Source organism: Euleptes europaea, chromosome 1 (genome assembly GCF_029931775.1).
Source record: "Euleptes europaea isolate rEulEur1 chromosome 1, rEulEur1.hap1, whole genome shotgun sequence".
In the NCBI taxonomy this organism is placed as follows: Eukaryota; Metazoa; Chordata; class Lepidosauria; order Squamata; family Sphaerodactylidae; genus Euleptes; species Euleptes europaea.
The window spans coordinates 141,703,823-141,727,113 of record NC_079312.1 but is presented as its reverse complement, the minus strand read 5'-3'; the positions used below and the strand labels follow the sequence as shown (position 1 = coordinate 141,727,113).

The following is a 23,291-nucleotide window of genomic DNA, read 5'->3' as shown; positions in this document are numbered from 1 at the left end:
TCCTGCAGCTCATTAATCTAGTTACATAGCCAGTAGCTAGACCAGCACATGCCCTGCTACACGTTGAGTACATTTCTTGAGGCATGACTTATTATGGGTTTGATTCCTGCTTTTTGTGTGAGAAAGACTAACAGTGCATTCCTGAGAAGCGCCAGTGTCCAGGGTGAAAGTCCTTTAGGAAGCCTGGCAGAGCCCACACTGGTGTAAGGGGCCCCCGCACTGGCGTCCGGGCAAATTGTGCCAGTGTTAGTGGCCCCAGCACCAGTGAGAAGGCCCAGCCGCTATGGCCAGCCGCTGCCACAGCAGCGCTGGGCCGGGACACCGATGGAGCCTTCTGCTGTCATCCGAATGCCGGCAAAGGCCGCGGTGGCGTCCCAGGAGGCGTTCCCAGGGTGTAACGGCGTCCCGGGAGGCTTTTCCAGGACGTTAAAGTGCCGGATTGGGGGTGGGGCTGCCGTTTCGGCCCAGGAATACCCCCTTTTTTTGCCAAGATATGCCACCTTTTAGGTGGGATTTTTTGCACCAGGAGGAGGTTTCGGCAGGGCTGAAACCTCCTTTGGAGGCAGCACAGCTGCATTGTCTCCTAAGCCCGGCGCAGGCGTTCTGCTTAGGAATAAGCGACCCTTAACGCAAAACAAACGACGCATTAAGATTTATTACTGGAGGGGCTTATCTTACCCATAAATGTCCCGGGAACCCACTCAGCTTCTCTTTAATGTCAATGGGAGTCCAGCAGTGAGGAAGATTTCCCCTGCCGCAGAGTATGAGCAAAACTCTCAGGTGTCTGGCCTGACCGAAAGGATTTTTCCTCCCACTGTCTCCTCTCCGCTTTGCAAATTATCTGCTTCCCACTGGCAAAGGATGTCTTAGCAAACCTCTAACATAGTTAGAAAGAGACGGAGGGAGCGGGAATGGCTGAGGCAGTTGTGCTTTTTTGCAGAAGTTCCTTTAAAAAAAAAGGCAGTGCCCACCCGAAACCTTTGGAAAAACTCTGTACAAGACCCAGACAAAGATGAATTCAGGGAAGCATATGCTTAAATAATTCGCAGTGCAGCCCGCAGCAACTAAAAGGGCTTCACTGGCTGGATCATAGAATCATACAGTTGGAAGGGACCACCAGGGTCATCTAGTCCAACCCCCTGCACAATGCAGGAAATTCACAACTACCTCCCCCCCATACCCCCAGTGACCCCTACTCCATGCCCAGAAGATGGCCAAGATGCCCGCCCTCTCATGTCCTTTATTTTTTTTTAAAGGCCTCTTTCCTCCTTTCCAGCCCATGATTATTTCGCAGAAACCAAAACAAAACTCCTGCACCTCTGAAGGAATTTCAAACTGGCACCTAGAATGTCTTCAACTGAACTGAACATTCCATTAGCTGGAATCAAAGTAAAAGAATGTTTGCAGCAAAAATTAAACCCTCCCTGTTTTATTGTTCCTCTCAACACTTAAAAGTAAGCCACAATGGGTTACTTCTGAGTAAACCTGTATAGGAGCAGACTGCAAGTCTCTTCGGTTTCTACAGGAAGCAATCACGTTCACACCAACTGGGAAGGGAGTGCCACTGAACTCGTTGGGACTTACTTGGGACATGTTTGGGGGTGGGGGTAGGGGCAGGGGCTCTGTTCCATGAGATCTGCAAACACTGCTTAAGCTGACCAAAATGGCTTCTAGGGGAGGAGTCAGATGTGAGGAAGAGAGATGCGAGAATGAACAAGGGGAGAGAAACCCAAGAGTAACCATATGCACACAAATCGCATCAACCTTGAGTTGAGCTCAGATCAGATTAATTCATGCCAAAACAGCATCAGGAAAACCTGGGGAAAGTGTGGGTGGGAGTGAGATGAACTCTGAGGGAGGGAATAATCATACATAACTCCAATGAAAAACCAAATCAGTTCAGGGGAGAATGCAAGTCAAAGTACCCATGCATAAATGGCCATTATCACCATGTGATTCACTGATCTCCACATATTTGTGGCAAAGTGAAGAGGATTAAAAGTGCACAGAGCTCAGGCATATGGGCATGTTACAATTGGCACAGCTGCTCACTGGAGCCCCCTGTGCACATGCAATGGGATCAAGCAGCCACTCTGGGGAAAGAAGTCTGGAATTAGAGAGGGGAATCGATTTCACTAAAACATCCAAAATGAAACCAAGTGCTTCCATGCTTTGCTAATTCTGCCTCTTTCCCAAAATTTCTGCAGCAAAAAGAATACTCTGCAGCTCATATGAAAGAGGTCAGATTCAGATTTATTAATACAGCATAAGCCAGTAAAAACACATGTGTCATTTCTACAAAAGGTAAATTACAGCAGTTCAACAAAACACATTCCTAATTAAAATTTCCATATAATTTATAATAAACTAAAATTGACCAAATTATGATTTAATCTAACTTCAGTCGCCCAACATTAGGGGTCGAACTTTATATGCTATAGCACAAAATTTGGCTACCTGTTTTGCCATCTGGGCATTCCCTTCCCAGAGGAGACTCTTAATTCTCCCTTCATCTGAGCTGTGAATTATTGACTAAGGAGGAAGGATGCTTCAGGAACACAACATCTGTATGAATGGGAAGCTGCTGCCTAATTTTGAGCAAGATTCCAGATAAATCACCAAACAGGCTGGAAATTATATCATGGAACATGGTGGGATGGTTCCACTGTTTAGCCTCTGATCCCAATATCGGCGTCTATCTACGTGAATTTGATATCATAGCCATTCAAGAAATGTGGACCAATAGAGAACTAGAGCCAGATGGCTTCCATTCATTTAAATTGGATACCTCCCCTGGAAAGGGTCCGGGGAGACTAAAAGGGGGGTTGGGTATTTTAATTGCAACAAACCTAAATGTTAAGTGTATTGAGAACCCCTCCCCCCGGCACATTTGGTAATGTTCTTTGTTTTGAAGGAGGTCAGCTGCTTGCGGTTAATGTTTATTTTCCCCCTTCCAGTAAAAAATCCCCCTTCCAGTAAAAAAAAATTGTAAAAAAATTACAATCAAATTTTGGTCAGAGTTTGAGAATTATTTAGTTGCTCTTTCTATGGAACATCCTGAGGTGAAACGTGTGCTTGTAGGCGATTTTAATGCCAGGATAGCTCCTAATAATTGCCACTTAGAGCAGGGGTGTCCAAACTTTTTTCAAAGAGAGCCAGATTTGATGAAGTGAACATGCATGAGGGCCGACCATTTTGCCTGACAATTAAATTAATTAAATGCAAATTAACTATTTTATGCAAAGTTTATTGCAAACGGCATACTTATTATGCCCATAACCACAGACTGCACCACAAAAACCATGGCTACATTCCTTCCTTTCCCCAAAGCCACTTTCAGCTCACCGGATGCCCCCCAGCTTCTAAATCTTCAACCTTCCTTCTGTAGGGAGGGAGCAGGAACTCTTCCTCCCCCCTCCCCTCCCGCTCATGTGCCTCTCTGGGACTGTCAACTCTCTCTCTTCAACCATGCTGGGGGTATTCTGTCCTCTCCTCATCTGAGCCAGGAAATAAACTGGTTTTCATTCTCATGGAGTCCAAGATTCAAACACTCTGACATCTCCCGTGCAGGGAGGAATGTGGAGTTTTTCTCCCCATGAGAGCCAGCGTGGTGTAGTGGTTAAGAGCGGTGGTTTGGAGAGGTGGAGTCTGATCTGGAGAACCGGGTCTGATTCCCCCACTGCTCCACATGAGCGGCGGAGGCTAATCTGGTGAGCTGGATTTGTTTCTCCCGCTCCTACACACGAAGCCAGCTGGGTGACCTTGGGCTAGTCACAGCTCTCTTAGCCTTACCTACCTCACAGGGTACCTGTTGTGGGGAGGGGAAGGGGAGGGCAATTGTAAGCCACCCTTAAGTGGTAGAGAAAGTGGGCATATAAAAACCAACTCTTCCCTTCTTCTTTCCTTCTGACCTCTTTGCTCTCTGCTCGGGGCTTTGACCTCTGGAATGAACACGGGTGTCCTCTGCAGACTCGGCCCCATCTGAACGTGCCTCATTTCCAAACACGATACATGCCAGGAGTCATTTATTTACCCCACCCCATCCTTTCTTTCGAAGCAACCACTTGCCTTGGAGAGAACCTGCTGGGGGGTCTGACTCCAAACACTCCCTGCCCCCAAATCCAGCCCCCTCTCCCCCTGCCTTTCCTTGACTCACAATCCCCCCACTCAAGACCCCACTCAGGTCTCTCCCCTCTTCCCTTCCACCCACCCTGCAAATCTGGATCCCTCGCGAGGCCTCCGCAATGCAGGGAAGGGGCTGCATCTCCCACCCCACCCCAGTCTTCTGTAGAGAGGAAGGAGGAGAGCCAGACAGAGCAGTTCCCCCCACTCCCAGGCTTTTCGGTGTTTGTGTGTGTGCGTGGGGGGGGGAATGTCTTTCCTCTCCCGGATTGGGGCCAGCCTCTGACCTCCCTTGCATTTCCCTTCCCCCCCGCCATCTTTCCCATCCTCGAGTCCCCCCCAACCCATCCTCAGGATCCCCCTTGACCCCTCGGGAGGAGCTGCTGCTGCTTTTCCATGCTTCAGAACAACAAAGGCTGTGTCCTCACGCACGGGCTCTGGGTAGGAAGGAAGTGGCCTCTCTAGGGTTTCAGACTCGCTGGCCTTCATTCCGGGGGGTGGAGCGGAGACAGCCAATCGAGGTGACCCTCCAACCAAGCGTTGCCCCCTCGGTCGGGGATGCAACGCACAGGCGCAGCCCCCACATGCCCCCTTTTCTCTCTCTGCAAAACAGGCTGGGAGGCCGTATTAAACCGGCCCAGGGGCCGCAATTGGCCCCAGGGCCGGACTTTGGACATGACTGACTTAGAGGCAAAATATAAGATCCCTCTAGGAGAAATAGAGGAAAGCTTTGCAAGTCTTCCCGTCTTAAGAGCCTCCAGAGATCAATATTCTGATTTTGCGGGTCTTTGCATGGTAAAAATGACTCATAGAGTTGGACTCCATATTCTAAACGGCTCCTTACTCAGTGACCATCCTGGGGAATACACTTTTATATCTGGCAATAGAGTCAGTACACTAGAATACATACTAGTAGGCTTTCCCCTCCTACAGGCTATTAAGGAGTTCCAAATTTTACCCTTTATAGAAGGGGACCACTTACCACTCTTTCTTCAAGTGTCACTGTCAACAAATCAGATACATTATAGATCTTGTTCCATAATGCCGCTATTGTCAGTAGATAAAAATGGTAGTAGAATCAGACGGTCAGCTCGTTCTTACAGGAAACTGAAAGAATTCTGGCCTTGGAAGATGTGAACTGTTGTGCGGCTTTTGTGAGTACAGAACATTCAGTAGATACTTTAATTATTTATAAAAATGTTATTCAAAAAGTAAAACGAACTCTTAGATTAAAATGGCAAGAGCAAAGGAAAACCATGGTATTTTTTTCAGTGAGCACAGTGCAAAAAGATGATTTTGGCTTTTTTTATACAATCTTGCAGACTATATTTGCATTAATTATTAGCAGCACTGTGTTATATTTCTGCCACTTTCTAAAGAGGTTACATCTTATTAAATTGCAGTTACCACAGTAACACAAACACACCTATACAAAAACCCTGAAAGAAATAAAGTTTATGATTTGATTAATTGACTGTATGATCCATAACTGGCTGTGAAAGAAATTCACTTGTTGAGGAAAGATTTTTTTTTTAATCTACTGTGTAACAGAGAAACCTAGTTCAAAGCTTGTTTTGCCTAGTAGTTCTGCCTAGTAGTTAAGAGTAGAGTTCTGAGCTGGAATGTCATTGAGGTATAGTGCATTCCTGAGGGGGGGGGGAATGAACCACGGTGGCTGGGACCATGCAGCTGAGAAGCCTCCTCAGAGGTTTCCCAGCCGCCACAGGGGGGGGGAAGCCTTTTTTTCCCTATAGGGAAAAAGGTGGCACAAGACCACTGCCATCCCAGGAGGCGTTCCCAGGGCAAAAGGAGTTGGGAAGCTGCCTAAAGACAGCTCTGCCCCCCTGGAATGCCTTGGGAATGCCTTCCAGAATGCCGGTACAGGGACTTGCACTGGGAGAATGCTGGCGGAAGGCCGCATCGGCATCCCAGGGCCATGCTGCTGCTGCGGTCCAGCGGGGCTGGTGTAAGTGCCCCAACGCCAGCAACTGTGCAAGTTTGCATGGCGCAAGTGGCATGGATGCTGGTATAAGGGTCACCCAGCTCCTAAGAGCATTTGCCCGCCCCCCCCTTCAGGAATGCACTGTTAACGTTTAAGCTATGAGTATTGAGTAGCAAGCTGGTCTCTCTCAGCCACAACTTCCATCTTTACTGTGGATAGGTTTTCCAGGCCCCATAGCTCCACGACGCGCCCACATCACTTCTGGGTTTACCCAGAAGCGATGTGGACACTCTAGTGATCTCGGGCAAAACTCTATGGTTTCCATAGAGTTTTCTCCGAGATTCCCAGTGCATCCGGGGGGCAGCCCGGTGGATTGGCGGGATTTTACCCACCACCACTGGGCACCTTGGCAACCCTAACTGTGGAGCATAGCTCTGGTTTACTTTATGGGGTTGCCAGAAGTCTCACTGAGATGAATTATATATGAACAAACAATTCTTAAAAGCACCAAATAAGTACTAATTTTTTGTTCATCATTTGTTAATTGCAAACTTTTAACCGTTGCATTCACAAATGAATCTAGATAATTCTAAACCTGGCCCCAGAACATGGATCAAAAAGCTGCATAGTGGGGCCAGGTACAGAAGTGGAAGATGTTTCTACAAATCTTGGCAAAAATTTAGATTTGAAGAAAAGTCCTAAATTTAATAAAATAAAAATAAATAAAGAAGTAAAATAAAGCAAAAATATTTTAAGATCTTGGCAGCCATCCTGGATTGCCTAGGCCACTGCAGACAGCAGTCTGTGGTTACTGAAGTAATCCAAAATGGCTGCTGCAGGGCGAGGGAGAAAGAATGGGCATATTGGAAACACAAGAAGGAATATGGGGGGAAGAGCCAAAGTGGAAGGAGAGAAGCAAGAAAAATGAAACAAAAGCAGGGAGAAATTGGAGCTAGAAGGAATCAGGGAAAGGCTAGATGCTGTGAGGGGGATGGAGGGAAGAAAGGACTGGTGTGAAACTGGCATAAGGGAGAGATTAAGAAAGGTGGAAGGAAACAGGAAAGGGGAAAAGCTACAAGGAGTAAAACGGTGAGGGAAGGCTGAGATAGCACAAGGAAGAAGACTAGCTTGGAAAAGGGATGCGATTCCTCAACTCCACAAATTCTCACAGGTTCACTGCTTGTAAAATCTAACCATCTGTTTATGGATAACATGTTGAAAATAGTTTAGTCACCAGCTATTGAAACAGCAGTTTTTAAAAATAAAGGTTCAATTTGAGAAAAATAAAAATGAAGAAGACTGCATCCCTCTCTCCCAGATAGGGGCAGGGGTCTTCCCAGAATGACAACCGATCTCTAGACTATACAGATCAGTTCTCCTGAAGAAAAATGGCAGCTTTGTAGAGTGATCTCTATGGGAATCCATCTGTGCTGAGCCCTCTCCCCTCCTCAAACTCTACTGTCCCCAGCCTCTGCCCCTAAATCTCCAGGAATTTCTGAACTGGAGTTGGTAGCCCTAATTTCTCCATCTCACAGCAGAAGCCTTCCCTAGATGTGATCAGTAGTTGTGCAGAAGAGATCTCTGTATTCCCTGTAGCACATATTCTGCATCTCAGAGCCAACAGAGTAGAACAAATGTCAATCTGTGCACCTGCACCATGCATGCTCTTGGTGCTGCTAAATGTGGTCTTTGGCTACCAATCACAATCTGACTTCTCCAGACTGAGCTTTTGGCTTTATTTGATACTTTTGGCTAAATTTCTTTTATTGGATGCATTTGTTTGGACTAGGGCAATAGATGATGCCATACTTTTTGAATAACCAGTGTGTAGAAAAAATGTCTTCAATAATCTATGCATATTATATCTTCACTTTTTCTACTGAAAGTAAAATGTTCTGTTTTGTTGCTATTTTTCCTGTATCCTTCATTTGCGTTAAAAGCCTTGGGGGGGGGGGGGCAGATCTATTTACTTCATACAGCACAGAAAATAGGGAAATACCTTTTTAAATGATTTATTAGCCCTATTAAAGTTCTTGACACTCTAGAGCGTGCCATAAATTAAAAATAAGGTCTCTGCCCAAAGGAACTTGAAATGTAACTTTTAACAGTGCATGAGATAACAGGGATGGGCAGAAAGGTGGAAGGGGAGCAGAAAGGGTGTTAAGAGAATAAGTATGAGCAAATATTGTTATAAGCAGGTTTTGAATCAGTTGGGGATGATTAAGTCCTTCCAGTCATCTTCATAGAAAAGATGAGTTCTGAAGAGGAATTTCCAGGGAGAGATAGGGGAATTACCACATTCTTATTCCTGGCATAAAAAGTGGGTAGAATTTTGCAAAATATATTTTACAATACTGTCCTCTTCTCTTTTAGATGACTGCAATTTTCGCCATTGTTGGTACCATCTTACTTAATATTTCAAAGATTTTTGCCACTCATGTGATGGTTTTTTTGGTTCCTATATATCCAGCGTTCATCTTCTCAGTGATCTTCATAGAGGTAAATGGAAGTGCAAGATTACGTATAGACTGTTGCTATTAGAATGGACCATTGCTGTAGAATAAGCAAAACTACAGCTATTATACTTCACTCTCCAGTTCTTTAAAGCCACAGATGTGCAGATCTTATTTCCCTGAAAATCCCCATGATTTTGGCCTTTTTAATAGTTAGTGCTTGGATTGAATTACTGGATCTGCTTCAGAATGTTTATGAAAAATAAGAACTGCCAATTTATAGCAGGGAATTGTGTTGCTCAGAGCCAAACTAGACATTACTTTTTGTACAAGTTGACCATGGGGATTTGCAGCTATGATTCTGCTGCAAGTCCTGGTGGCAACTCCTGTGTAAAAAGCAATGATGGGCCCAATTCTGATTGGAACTGTGGTGGTGTAGGAGAGGCTCCTGCTGTCTCCTCAGACCATTTTTGGCAGCCAAAATGACCTGGGAGCCATGGGGAGGGGGACATTATTCATTTTGTTGGGAGACTGCACATGTACTGAACACTTGCACATATAGCCTCCTGACAGGGTGAATAACACTTGCTCCTGCAGCCCACGGTTGTTTCAGCTGCCAAAAACGGTGAGGAGGGAGACAGGAGCCCCTCCTCCCCCTGTGTCACAGCCCCCATCAAAATTATACCCATTTAGGCTTTTTACACAGGAGTTGCCACTGGGACTTTCAACTGCAGATGGAGAAATTATGCTATAGTTTAAAAAAGAAAGATTGTATTCAATATACATACATTTTTTGTGCTGTGCAGTGCTCTTTACCCTGTATTCCTGTTTTTGTAATCAAAATATTCTAAAAACATGGTATCTTAGCAAGAGTTCGTATTTCCTTCTCTTCTGCTAGAGACAACAAGTCTGCAGTTAAACTTATTGTTCTTGTTTTGTTACGGTTATTGCCCACTCTCTTTCCATGTTAAAGGTCACCCTCCTCCCTCTTCTTTAGACATCCATGTGATAAATTAACTGAAAAGGAAATGTGGAGATGAGCACTGCCAATGTAGTCATAAACATTCATACTTATACTTAAAGGCAAAAGATCCAGTGAAATCAGAAAGTAATCAATTACACTATCACCATTATATCCCCAAAAGGTAAAATATTCATTTGGTTCAATATTTGAATGTCCGTTTACTATTGTTAAATTTGGTTCTTGTAGGTTATCCGGGCTGTGTGACCATGGTCTTGGTATTTTCTTTCCTGACGTTTCGCCAACAGCTGTGGCAGGCATCTTCAGAGAAGTAACACTGAAGGACAGTGTCTCTCAGTGTCAAGTGTGTAGGAAGAGTAATATATAGTCAGAAAGGGGTTGGGTTTGAGCTGAATCATTGTCCTATAAAAAGTATCAAAGGTAATGTGCTAATCATTGTCCTGTAAGTATCAAGATAATGTGCTAATGAGGGTGTGGTATGCTAATATGGAACCATTGTATCCTGAAGTGATCTGTTAATGTGTGAAATCCAAAGTTAATCCGCATGGCTATTGTGGACTGTAGTCTTTGTTAGTCTGGAGGTTTTCAGGACAGGAAGCCAAGCCTTATTCATTCTTAAACTCTCTTCTTCTCTGTTAAAGTTGTTATGATGTTTATGAATTTCAATGACTTCTCTGTGCAATCTGACAAAATAGTTGGCAGAATTGTCCAGTCTTTCAGTGTCTTGGAATAAGACCCTGTGTCCTGTTGTGTCAGTCCATGTTCAGCCACTGCTGATTTTTCAGGTTGGCCAAGTCTGCAGTATCTTTCATGTTCTTTTATCCTTGTTTGTATGCTGCGTTTTGTGGTCCCGATATAAACTTCTCCACAGCTGCAAGGTATACAATATACTCCTGCAGAGGTGAGGGGGTCTCTTTTGTCTTTTACTGATCGTAGCATCTATTGTATTTTCTTGGTGGGTTTAAACACTATTTGTAGGTTATGTTTTTTCAAAGGTTTCTCCATCCTATCAGTGACTCCTTTAATAAATGGCAAGAATACCTTTCCTATGGGAGACTGTTTTTTCTGAGTTTTCTGATTTTTGTTTGGTTTAATGGCCCTTCTGATTTCATTTCTGGAACATCCATTTGCTAGCAGTGTGTGATTTAGATGATTAATTTCTTCCTTAAGAAACTGTGGTTCACAGACCCGTCTTGCATAGTCCGTGCAAGACTGTGCAAAATAATGTTTTGATTATTCCTCTTTTCTGTCGGGGTGGTGGTGGTTGGAGTTTTTGTGTAAGTAGCGATTTGTAAGGTGCCGATTCTAATGCTGTCTTTTCAAAATATTCCATGTAAAAGTTTGCTATTACTGGACTGAGAGGACTTCCCATAGCTACTTCATCAATCTGTTCATAAAATTCTTTGTCAAACAATGGTGAAATAAGGCTGTTATATCTTCCAGAAAAATCTGGTTAATCAATGAGATTGTGTCTTTTACTGGAACCTTTGTAAAGAGGGATACAACATCAAAACTGACTCATATATCCTGTGGATTGAGTCTCAACGTACTGATTTTGTTGATGAAATGAGTTGAATCTTTGATGTAAGAAATAGTTTTTCCAATGTGGTCCTGTAAGAGGGTGGTCAAATATCTAGCTAATTCACATTAACAGATCACTTCAGGATACAATGGTTCCATATTAACATACCACACCCTCATTAGCACATTATCTTGATACTTACAGGACAATGATTAGCACATTACCTTTGATACTTTTTGCAGGACAATGATTCAGCTCAAACCCAACCTCTTTCTGACTATATATTACTCTTCCTACACACTTGACACTGAGAGACACTGTCCTTCAGTGTTACTCCTCTGAAGATGCCTGCCACAGCTGTTGGCAAAACGTCAGGAAAGAAAATACCAAGACCACAGTCACACAGCCCGAATAACCTACATGAACTCTGACCGTGAAAGCCTTCGACAATATTTTGAACGCCTCTACGGAAAGGAAATATTTCAACAGATGCGGAGATTGGAAATACTTCGGAACAAGAAAGCACATCTACTTTGTTCTTTAACTTTTCTACTGTGATGCAGAGACACAGGAACCATTCCATCTTTTCTCATAACTAAAAGAATCTTTAAAACTTCACGAGCTAACCGCATTCATGACCATCTAGAATAGGCTCTCTTACGAGAGAGAATTCACACTACCAGCAGAGAACTTGCTACCACAAACAAGGAGTTGTTTTCCTTGCATATCAATACTAGCCACAAAATGAGAAGCCATGATTGGGACAAGATTGATAATCTCACCTACAGAAAAATGGAACATGGGTTAACCAGCCATACTTCCACACAGAAGCAAAATTACAGGAAAGAAGACAGACCAGTCCAAAATTTGACAACAAAACTTCAATCTGACAGACCGACAACTCTCACCTGAAGAAACTTCCATCCTAGCCAAAAGAGGAAACTTTGCAGTCACTCCCACCCAAATTCCGGTGGAAGACATCATTGCAAATGTAGAAGCTGCCATTCGTAATCTACCTGAAGAAGATGCTGAGGAAATAAGAGGAGAGACAGCAAGAATTCTACAAAAAGCAAAGCCCCCTGCTACCAATATAACACGCAAGGAGAGAAAAACCATCAAGACCCTCAATGCAGATCCAGAAATCATTATTCTACCAGCTGACAAAGGCAATGCCACGGTGATCACAAAAACAGAAGAATTCAAAAAGAAGATTGAGGAACTTCTGGACCCTGCCACATACAAAAAATTAAAACGAGATCCAACTTGCAAAATTACCAGGAAAACTAGAATACCGATCAAGAATTCCACTCTTCATCTGGACACACACAGAAAACTATGCAAGACAGAAGCACAACCACCACTATTATATGGACTACCTAAAATTCATAAGGATTCCGTCCCACTCCGACCCATCGTGAGCGCCATTGGTTCCCCAACATATGAATTAGCTAGATATTTGACCACCCTCCTACAGGACCACATTGGAAAAACCACTTCTAACATCAAAGATTCAACTCATTTCATCACCAAAATCAGTACGTTGAGACAATCCACAGGATTTATGAGTCAATTCTGATGTATCCCTCTTTACCAAGGTTCCAGTAAAAAACACAATCTCATTGATTAACCAGATTTTTCCGGAAGATATAACAACCTTATTTCACCATTGTTTGACAACAAGTTATTTGCTATGGGATAAAGAATTTTATGAACAGATTGATGGAGTAGCTATGGGAAGTCCTCTCAATCCAGTAATAGCAAACTTTTACATGGAATATTTTGAAAAGACAGCATTAGAATCGGCACCTTACAAACCTACAGTCTGGTTCAGATTCGTAGATGATACATTTACTATTTGGAGCCATGGTGGAGAAATATTAATGGACTTTCTAAACCACTCAATAATATCCATCCAAACATTCAGTTTACCATGGAAAAGGAAATTGAGGCTAAACTCCCATTTCTTGATACCCTTGTCATCTGTAAAACAAACTTTCAGTTAGGTCACAAGGTCTACCAGAAACCAACTCACACAGATCGCTACTTACACAAAAACTCCAACCATCACCCCCGACAGAAAAGAGGAATAATCAAAACATTAAAGGACCGTGCAAGTCGGGTCTGTGAACCACAGTTTCTCAAGGAATAAATTAATCATCTATATCACACACTGCTAGCAAACGGCTGTTCCAGAAATGAAATCAGAAGGGCCATTAAACCAAACAAAAATCAGAAAACTCAGAAAAAACAGTCTCCCATAGGAAAGGTATTCTTGCCATTTATTAAAGGAGTTACTGATAGGATGGAGAAACTTTTGAAAAAACATAACCTACAAACAGTGTTTAAACCCACCAAGAAAATACAACAAATGCTACGATCAGCAAAAGACAAAAGAGACCCCCTCACCTCTGCAGGAGTATATTGTATACCTTGCAGCTGTGGAGAAGTTTACATCGGGACCATAAAACGCAGCATACAAACAAGGATAAAAGAACATGAAAGATACTGCAGACTTGGCCAACCTGAGAAATCAGCAGTGGCTGAACATGGACTGACACAAACAGGACACAGGGTCTTATTCCAAGACACTGAAAGGCTGGACAATTCTACCAACTATTTTGTCAGATTGCACAGAGAAGCCATTGAAATTCATAAACATCAGCACAACTTTAACAGAAAAGAAGAGAATTTAAGAATGAATAAGGCTTGGCTTCCTGTCCTGAAAACCTCCAGACTAACAAAGACTACTGTCCACAATAGCCATGCAGATTAACTTTGGATTTCCCACAGGATACAATGGTTCCATATTAACAAACCACACCCTCATTACCGCAGTACCTTGATACTTTTTGCAGGACAATGATTCAGCTCAAACTCAACCCCTTTCTGACTATATATTACTCTTCCTACACACTTGACACTGAGAGACACTGTCCTTCAGTGTTATCCTCTGAAGATGCCTGCCACAGCTGCTGGCAAAATGTCAGGAAAGAAAATACCAAGACCATGGTCACATAGCCCGGATAACCTACAAGAACCAATTAACTCTGACCGTGAAAGCCTTCGACAATATTATTAAATTTCTCTGAAAAATGAATTGAGCCAAATGTAAGCTGGCAGCATTTATTACAGAGTCCTTGAAAGTTCTACCATATTGAATTAAGAAAATCTTCAGTATGTGAACATATCAGTTTTTGAAGAAGAACATTCATCATGCCCTATCCTCACATTGAAATCACCTTTCACAAGAATTGAACTGGTTGGGTAATGATCATAGAATCATAGAGTTGGAAGGGACCACCAGAGTCATCAAGTCCAACCCCCTGCACAATGCAGGAAATTCACAATTTTGCTGTTTTATGTCATGAAATAGTAAGTAAGAAATAGACTTACTGTACAATCCTGAAGGGGGTGGAGCTTCTGAGGAGCCGGTATGACCCCTATGCTGGTGTAAGTGCCACTCTGGACCTTACAGAGTGGCACAGATGCCAGCATAAGGTGACTTACACTGGCATCGGGGAGCGGCACAGCAGCACAAGCCTCCTGAGTCAGCAGCGCCTCTCCAGCAGCACTTTCTTGGCTCAAGAGCTCAAGAGTCTGGAGGGGGAATTCCCAGGGTGTTCCTGGGGGTGGAGCTGCCTTTAGGCAGCTTCCAAATCCCTTTAACCCCAGGATTTGGCCATTTTGCAGGTGTCCAGTTACGCCTGCAAAATAGCTGGCCCAGCCCAGTGAAACTCTATCGGTGAGTTTCACGGGGTTCCTTTTAAAATTCATTTTAAATTTCTTTTTTCTGGCCAGGAAACCTCTCAGGAGGCGGCGTGGCTACGCCAGTCCTATCCACAGCCTAACCTCCCCCCCCTCAGGAATGGTCTGTTAACTGGATTATTAGCCAGTGGCTTTAAAGAAACTTTGACTTTGGCTATAAATAAAGCTCGATCCCAACGCAAGTTGGTTTCAGGTAGCTGGCTCAAGGTTGACTCAGCCTTCCATCCTTCCGAGGTCGGTAAAATGAGTACCCAGCTCGCTGGGGGTAAAGGGAAGATGACTGGGGAAGGCACTGGCAAACCACCCCGTGAACAAAGTCTGCCTAGAAAATGTCGGGATGTGACGTCGCCCCATGGGTCAGGAATGACCCGGTGCTTGCACAGGGGACCTTTACCTTTTTTTTAAAAAAAATAAAGGCTCTATTGCTGGGGTGTGAAAACATCTTTTGAAAAAAAATCCAGATTTATTTGTTTGTTTGATTTCCCACTTTTTCCCCACCAAAACGGGATTCAGTGGGGATTCCAACAAGTTAAAATATACATATTACATACAAAATAAAAACAATACATAATAATTGAATATATATAATAAACACACAATTTAAAATCCGATTTTACTCAAGCCACTATAGAAGCAGCTGTACAGCCAAGCCAATGGTGCAGGCCAAAGCAGCCTTCAGAAAGAGAGCATTCCTCTCCCCAGTCTTGCAGGTCTTGTGGAACTGGGAGAGGTCCTTGCACAACCCTGGTCTCTTCCGACAGTGACTTCCAACAGGCAGGGGCCACGCCCAAAAAGTCCCTGGTCCTGGTTGCAGACAAATGGACTGACTTTGGGCTAGGGATCACCAAGAGATTTTGAGTACTAGATCATAATAATGCTCTTGGGGGGATGTATCAAGAGAGGCAGTCCAGTCACGAGCAAAGGGAACAGGGAAGCAGGTTTGGGTACCAGGCTCCTGCTTAGTGCACAGCCACCTCTTTGGGTCCTGCCTCTGGAGATGGGGTACCTGTTTGGGTTCTGAATTGGGAAGGTCAGCCGTAGAGTACGGACATTACTCTTCCCTTTGAGTGTTGTCTCAAAGTGCTTGCCCAGTAGTGCTAAATGCCCTCTCTGTGCTTTTCCCGCCACCAAAGAGTGAGTGCTCAGTCCATGCAGGGATCTCTGAGACAGAGTCTCATGCCATGCACCCTACCTTGTGAGTTGTGTGACATCATAGCCTGAGTTTTTGTAGGGCTTGGGGGACACAACCAGGTATGGGGGAGGGGACTTGGTCACCCCAGGGGAGGGAGATGATTGGTTGCACCCGTAGTCGACATCCTGAGCTGCTTCAGGCCTCAGGGGCATAGCCACACCAGTGGGGGGACACTTGATTTTTAGTACAACTGGTGCCTATGGGATACACTGGTCCAACTTTGAACTTCTAACAGGTTGAAAGGGCTGCGGGAGCTGACCAGCTCTGGCCACACCCCCAGAATTGCCCAAAATCATGCTGGCTTAGGGGCCTATGTCTCAGTTGCACCAATGGATATCCACTGTGCCCAAGAGCCGCACAGTGATACTGGAGGCCTTCTCCGGCATAACTGGCCCTTCGCGGAGATACACCGGTGTAAAAGTTAGTCAGCTCCCTGAGGATATGTCCCCTTTTAGGATTGTGCTGTAAAAGTATCATTCTGATCTGGTTTATCCTTTCCCACACCAGAAACACACCATTTATTTAAAACTGAGGGAACGCTAAGGCAGCGTTAGTGTCATCTATAACATGATCTTCTTTTAAGATCCAGAATCTATTGCTAGTAGTATCTTCAACCTTAATTTTTTTCTCATTTATTTTGCTTATTAGAAGGTAAATTGTCCAACTTTGAATCAAAAGGGAAACTTCTTTTCCTACCCATAATTAGTAGTAAATACTGATTCAATAATAGGGTAAACTAGGATACAAAAACTATAATAAAAACTAATACAATGACGGGCAGAAGCTCTAAAATGACAAAACACACTCAAGCAATTTCAAATTCAAATTTTTAAAATTTAAAACATTCTTATCAGTAGCTCAAGTAAAATCTTGAATTAAAACCATTTGTTTTAAAAAAATTATGGGAAATTCCCTCCCTCAAAAAGAGGGCTGTAAAAACCTATAAAGTTTTATAAAACATTCCCCAACTCCACCCCCCAGCAGAAAAAGGGTGAAAGACGCTACTCTCACATGTCTTGACTTCATCTTTCAACAATGAAACCATGACAGCTAACTAAAAAAGGAACAAAACTCCTCCTCTCATTAATTAGCCTGGAATTCAGCTCAACTTCTCCACTATACAGTATCATTTAAGGATAAAATTATCTCCTCCCAAGATAAGGAAACTAAAAATAAATTAAGACTAAACACAGTTCAAAAAGCAGGAAGCGAGAATAAGAACAAAAACCAGAAAACTAAAAAAATTAGAGACTGAAAGAAGATAAGATGAAATTAAAGAAATTAAAAGAAAACACCAACATTGCACAGCTTGGAAATGTCCCGACTCCAACCAGGAAATACTGAAGGGTTTTTTACAAGTTTAAAGTAAAGCAGATTTTTTTAAATGGGCTGTTAAGGGTTTGGGCACAAATAGAAGAAAAAGGCACATGGGAACATGAAAAACAGTGCACCAGTCAGCTGGCTGAAAAGTGAGCCATCCTTGGTGTGGAAGAACCCTGGCTGCCATTAGCAAAACTGTGCAGGGCTGGAATGGTTAAACCCCCTGTTTCACATCTGGATGGTGATAATCCAAATTATGTCTGCACAGGCTAGGGTTGCCAGGTCCTCTGACGCCACTGGTGGGAGCTTCTTTGGGTCAGGGCTGGGGGCGCACGTGCGGAGTGATGACGTCACTTCCAAGTTTACCCAAGAGGTGCCAGCATCACACAGGACGCTCTAGCACATTCCTCCCAAACCTGTATGGAAACCATAGAGTTTGGGGGGGGGGCAGTGCCAGAGCATCACCAGTACTTCATCCATGTGCGCAGATTGCCACCTCCCCTCAGCTGGCCTACTTCTGCCTGCCGGCCAGCTGAGCAGTGGCATGAAGACCAGTGAGTTGGTGGGCAACTGCACGCCATCACTGGGCAGTTGGGAACCCTAGCATAGGCACACAGATTACTTTTTACAGACTGATGGAGATTTTGTAATGTCCATTTTGGCCCTTGCTGTAGAAGGGGGTCCCTTTACAGTATACATTTTCAAAAATTGTTCTCATTCTTAGGTGCCTTTAAAAGCCCACCTTTTTTTCTGGGTCATCTTTTGGAGTGGTCAGATTTTTTTAGCACTAATTAGAATGTTCTTGGTTTTAATCAGTGTTTAGAACTGAATGTGGGGGAGATTGATGGTGCAGAAGAATATTTGGTTCTAAATATCAGCTATGGTTCTCTTATAGTTGCCGCTTGTGCCTGACCAACAGATGGACCTATTGACATCTTCATTTGGGGTGAGAACTGTAGACATTACTTTTATTTACAGGAATGAGATTTTAAACAAAACGTTGATAATTTATGCTATCAACAGGTAGTCTCAAGGTCGTCTAATTAACATGATGTATGGCTACCAACCTCTAGGTGGTGGCCGGAGATCTTGTGGGACTTAAATGATCTCCAGGAGTAGTGAAGGGGTGTGTGTGTGTGTGTTGTGCCATCAAGTCGCTTCCGACTCATGGCGATCCTATGAATGAAAGTCCTCCAAGATGTCCTCTCTTTGACAGCCTTGCTCAGATCTTGCAAATTGAAGGCTGTGGCTTCCTTTGGTGAGTCAACCCATCTCTTGTTGGGTCTTCCTCTTTTCCTGCTGCCCTCAACTTTTCCTAGCATGACTGTCTTTTCCTAGCATGACTGTCAGTAAAGGGGGGTACCTTCTTTTTTTTCTTTCTCCTTGATCAAAAAGCCTTAGCCCCGCCTCCTTTTTATTTCTTCTCTCATCGTTCCCCTCCTCACCCTCCCCTCTCCCATGGCTGCTGGGTTACAGGCTTGTGTTTATGAGAATGAATGAGATGATAGATGTTTATTAACTGGTGTGAGACTGGATGAGATGATAGTAGTTTATTCACTGGCGTGTGGGGGGGCTTTCAGTGAATTGTGAACATTAGTTTTTTGTGTGTTTTCCCTCTAAAATACAGGAAATAACCTTTTTTTTTTTTTGCTAGAGCAACTGAAAGACTTTGAAAAAAGCTAAACATAGAGACTACACCCAAAAGACAGAGATAGAAATGGGCTCCTTCACCCTCCTCTTGGGGAGAGTTATATAGTTTTCCCCTCTTTGACACGCACGGACAAACAAAAAGTTACCCTTTACCCATTTGCCATTGTTACTCTTGTAGGGATTGCCTGAGAGAGCGAGAGAGAGACGGGATCCTTCCATTCCCACATCCCCCGTTCAGCCCCCACCCCAAAAGCCTTTTATTTACTGCAGGGAGGAACTGTCTTTTGTAGGGAAGACGCAGAGAGAGACAGAGGGAAGTTTTATAGGTTAAAACAACCCTAATTCAGCCTTCCATCCTTCCGAGGTCAGTGAAATGAGTACCCAGCTTACTGGGGGTAAAGGGAAGATGACTGGGGAAGGCAGTGGCAAACCACCCCGCGAACAAAAGTCTGCCTTGGAAACGTCGGGATGAGACATCACCCCATGGGTCAGGAATGACCCGGTGCTTGCACAGGGGACCTTTACCTTTTAAATCCCAGAAAATCTTAGGAGGCTGTGTGTCTTCCCTCAGCAGAAAGAATAGGCTTGTCACGGTGACATTCCCGAAAACACTCTATGGTGTAGTATCATTATCTGCCTACATTTTACTGTGTTATATGTAAGCTAAATGGACAAAGGAAAATGAGCTTTTCCTTTGCCTAATCACCTGAAGGCAGTTCTCACTCACCAGAGTTCAGAGGCTATCTGCAAGGAGAAGCAGCTCAAGAAAAGGAGATACTGAATTATCCAACATTTAATCACAAAACTGGAGTAATTTAAGCAAGCGGATAATTAAATTATTTTGAATTAACTTGATTATAAATGTGTATAGTTAGTAAGGTAATTGTCTGTTTCTGTTTTTTTATTTAGCCTTTATTTCAAAGCATAGTTTTAATTATTTTATTGCGCTATCTGGAGATGAAGTATGGCAACCCAGTTATGAGAAGAGATCCTGTCTTTAGGTTTGTACACATACAATGCTGAGATAAACTTGAAAAACTTTTCTTGTTTTTCTTCTATGTATTAACTTGCATATTGCATCATTTTGGCAGTAACAGAATATTCTATTTTTAAAAGGCCACTTTTCCTATTTTTATTTCCATATCTTCACAAATCACAGTTGGCATCTCATTTCATTTCACTAGGCCTTGCCGGGATAGCCATACTGCAAATGAGATGTTTCATAGTTTAAAAAAACCTCAGTTAAACATTTTATGAATCGTTAATTTCATGATTGTTTACAGGGTTTTTTATGTATGACCCAAGCTGATTCTTAAGGCTTAGCTTTGAAAGAAAATGTTAGCATGTTAACTCTGCCATCATTCATTCAGCACTGAGTTAGGCTCTGTCTCCTGAGATCTTCCCTCTAATTTCTAGTATCTTCCTGCCTTACTCAATGAGGCACAGGTAGGGTTGTCTGTTCCCCACTTACCTTGGGCAGGAGCTTCTTATGGGCTGGGCTGGGTGGAGGGATTCCTGCACGTTCCTGATTCCACTTCTGGTTTCCTAGCCCTGCTGTGAGCGCGCTCTGTGGAGTGTGAGCACAGCAGGGCTAGGAGGAAGGCTCCAGCCTCCCTTTCCATGCTGCAAGCCAGATCGGAACTGATCTGGCATCCAGTATGGAACAGGAGGCTGTAGCGTTCCCGGGAGCACATGGGGGGGATCTCTCCCCCTTTCTGCATCCGCCCACTGACAATCAGCTGGTCAGCGGGCAGCCCGGTTGATTGGCAGTTGGCAACCCTAGGCACAGGTATGTTTAGACTCCTCAGAGCCTGATCTAACATTTTTAAGAGGGGGAGAGTGGTGCAATGGGAAGAGTTTTTTTTTTTTTTTTTTTTTACCGTTTCTGTTGTTTTTTCTTGAGGCACTCTTCCTTCTGCCCAGTTTAGAGGGACAGGCTCTGAAGTGCACAGTTTAGGCATTGCCTCTGATACCGTGCCCCAGCATGGAGCTGAAGTAATGTCTTTTTTCCCTTCTCCTCCTCTTAATCTCTGTATTCTGCTAAAGAGAAAATTTATTTTATTTACTTATTTTAATTATTTAAAACATTTGTATTTTGCCTTTCCACCCAATTAGTGTACCTCATGTTAAAACTAACATCAAACAGTTAAAATACATAAAACTAAACTTTAAAATGGTACATATATTTAAAATCAACAATTCAAAGTGAACAGGAAGGATGGTCAATAAGGGAACACCAAGCTAAAAAATGACAACACCTTTGCCTACTGGCAAAAGACAATGAAAGGGAGAATAATGAATCTCCCTGGGAAGGGAGTTCCACATGTTTTGGTGCCGTGACCAAGAGGCCTTTTCTTGGTTTGCCACCTGTCTTGCTTCAGTTGATGGGACTCCCCCCCCCCCGCAAAGATGACCATAATGGTCAGGTAAGTTCCTATGAGAGTAGGTGATCCTTACGGTATTCTGCTCCCAAGCCAGATACAGATTTAAAAGTCAATATCAGACCCTGCCGGCCCTTGTTTTTAACAAGCTGGCCCAGGTCTCAAGCTGCTAGACCCCAATGAGGAGTTTACCTCTCCAGTTTTATCCTTCTCATTTACCTTCACAAATAGTGTTTTCTCTCTGCTGCCACCAGCAGGCTATTCATAGAATTGCAGGCTGATAACCTACCGCCAGACTCAGTAAAAAAATCAAAATCCATTCCTCAGTTCAGTTAATATGGCAGTGTGGGGAAATCATTTAAATCTCCATTTTAGAGAAATTGTCAACTAAGTAAGCTCAACCTACTTTACTATTATACTTTGATCAGCATGAGCCAGAGCATGAGGCTTTGTATATGTGGTTGCAAAGACTGAATGACTCCAATTTCAGAAAAAATACATGTGGAAAGGATGTATTTGAAATTCAAAATACTACAGCATCTGAACATATTGAAAATCAAATAGGTTTAAATACACTCCTCTTTCTCTAGGTCTAAACTTACCTCTGGGATGTTAGAGGCAGGCAAAAACATCTCAGTGGTTTCTAGGTTTCTTGTTCAGGCTCTGTTAATCTCAATTTTGCCGTTTTTGTTATCTGGCTGGTCACCACTCTTGTTAGCTCGCCTTTGCTAATACATTTTGATTTTTTTTAAGTTTTGTTTTTTACAATTTGTATATGATTGTGTTATATTTTACAATTTGTACTAGGTGTAGAAAGACCATTTATCTGCACCACATCATTTTGTCTATGTTTATATTTCTTGTGGATAGTGTGCCTCATCTTTGCTAATACACTTAGATAAATTTTACTCTGGTCTAATTTACCTTTACTATTCCAAGGTGTTGTGTTATCTGACATTACATATTCCAGATATGGGCTGTTTCCACACCATTCACTTACAGTGAATTATCCTCATGGTTGATCTGCAAGGTTTGGCAGCACATTCAAAATTTCTGTTCACATGTTGCCTCTTTCACTGTTGTATTCATTTTACCTGAGAATGTTTTTACCCTGTCTGCACTTTCCTGAAAAAAAACAAACACAATATGTTCTTTTTCCCCCTGGGGGAGCGTGGCATCATTTGTGATGTTGCAGGATGCTCCCCCCTCTTCCTCTCCTTTTTTTTTGGTGAGTTTTTTTGCACATGTGCTCTAATGATAATGTGATAGTGTGCTGTGACTGTGCTGTGACTGGCTACCAGCTCACTAGGTTCTTTTTTTTGAATTGTTTCCTCCACTCTTTTTGTGTGATTCTTGTATCCAAATGCCATTTTGAAAATCACCACATTTGCATGGCCTGTAGAAAAGTCAAATTATTTACTCAAAATGGATACTCAAAATGACCCTAACCACAATCTCCATGCGGGCACATTCCCTCCGCCGACAAACAATCACAGAGCCGCCGTCCTTTCGGCTATTAAATTTGCACACTTGATGGATGGCAGCTTACAGAGTTCGTTCCTCTCCCTTCAATCTCCAAGGATAAAACCTGGCTGTAGGATTTTTGTGTGGAAACAACATCACAGAACAAATCAAGGCCATGTCCCCCTTCGCTGTCTGACGGGGACGGAAAATCCTGAAGCAAAAATGTAACGTGCAATGAAAGTCATGTACAGGAAATAAGATATCAGGAAAGAACCCCACACAAATCAGTGGCAGGGGGTGGGGGAGTTAGTCCTATGCTCCCACATTCCTTCACTAGTCAAAATACAATAAATTAAAAAATTAAAGAGCAGGAGGAATGGGAGAGAGATGGGAGTCCTGTCCATGGGATTGTTTGGTGTGGGAACCATATCAGAGAATGCTACATCCAGATCATGCCCCTTTTGTGAGTTATGTCTCCTACGATATGGAGTAAGCAAC

The 23,291-nt window shown here is 43.2% G+C and overlaps 1 protein-coding gene across 1 annotated transcript in view; it reads left to right on the top strand.

Annotated features, from left to right (window-relative positions):
• LOC130476773 (ABC-type organic anion transporter ABCA8-like) overlaps positions 1–23,291 on the top strand; it is a 145,924-nt gene that overhangs the window by 87,787 nt on the left and 34,846 nt on the right. The window contains exons 24-28 of the mRNA XM_056848765.1: positions 8,466–8,563; positions 13,991–14,003; positions 15,474–15,496; positions 18,218–18,244; positions 19,858–19,949. Coding sequence (XP_056704743.1) covers positions 8,466–8,563; positions 13,991–14,003; positions 15,474–15,496; positions 18,218–18,244; positions 19,858–19,949 — 253 coding nt within the window. The remainder of the gene's footprint in view (positions 1–8,465; positions 8,564–13,990; positions 14,004–15,473; positions 15,497–18,217; positions 18,245–19,857; positions 19,950–23,291) is intronic.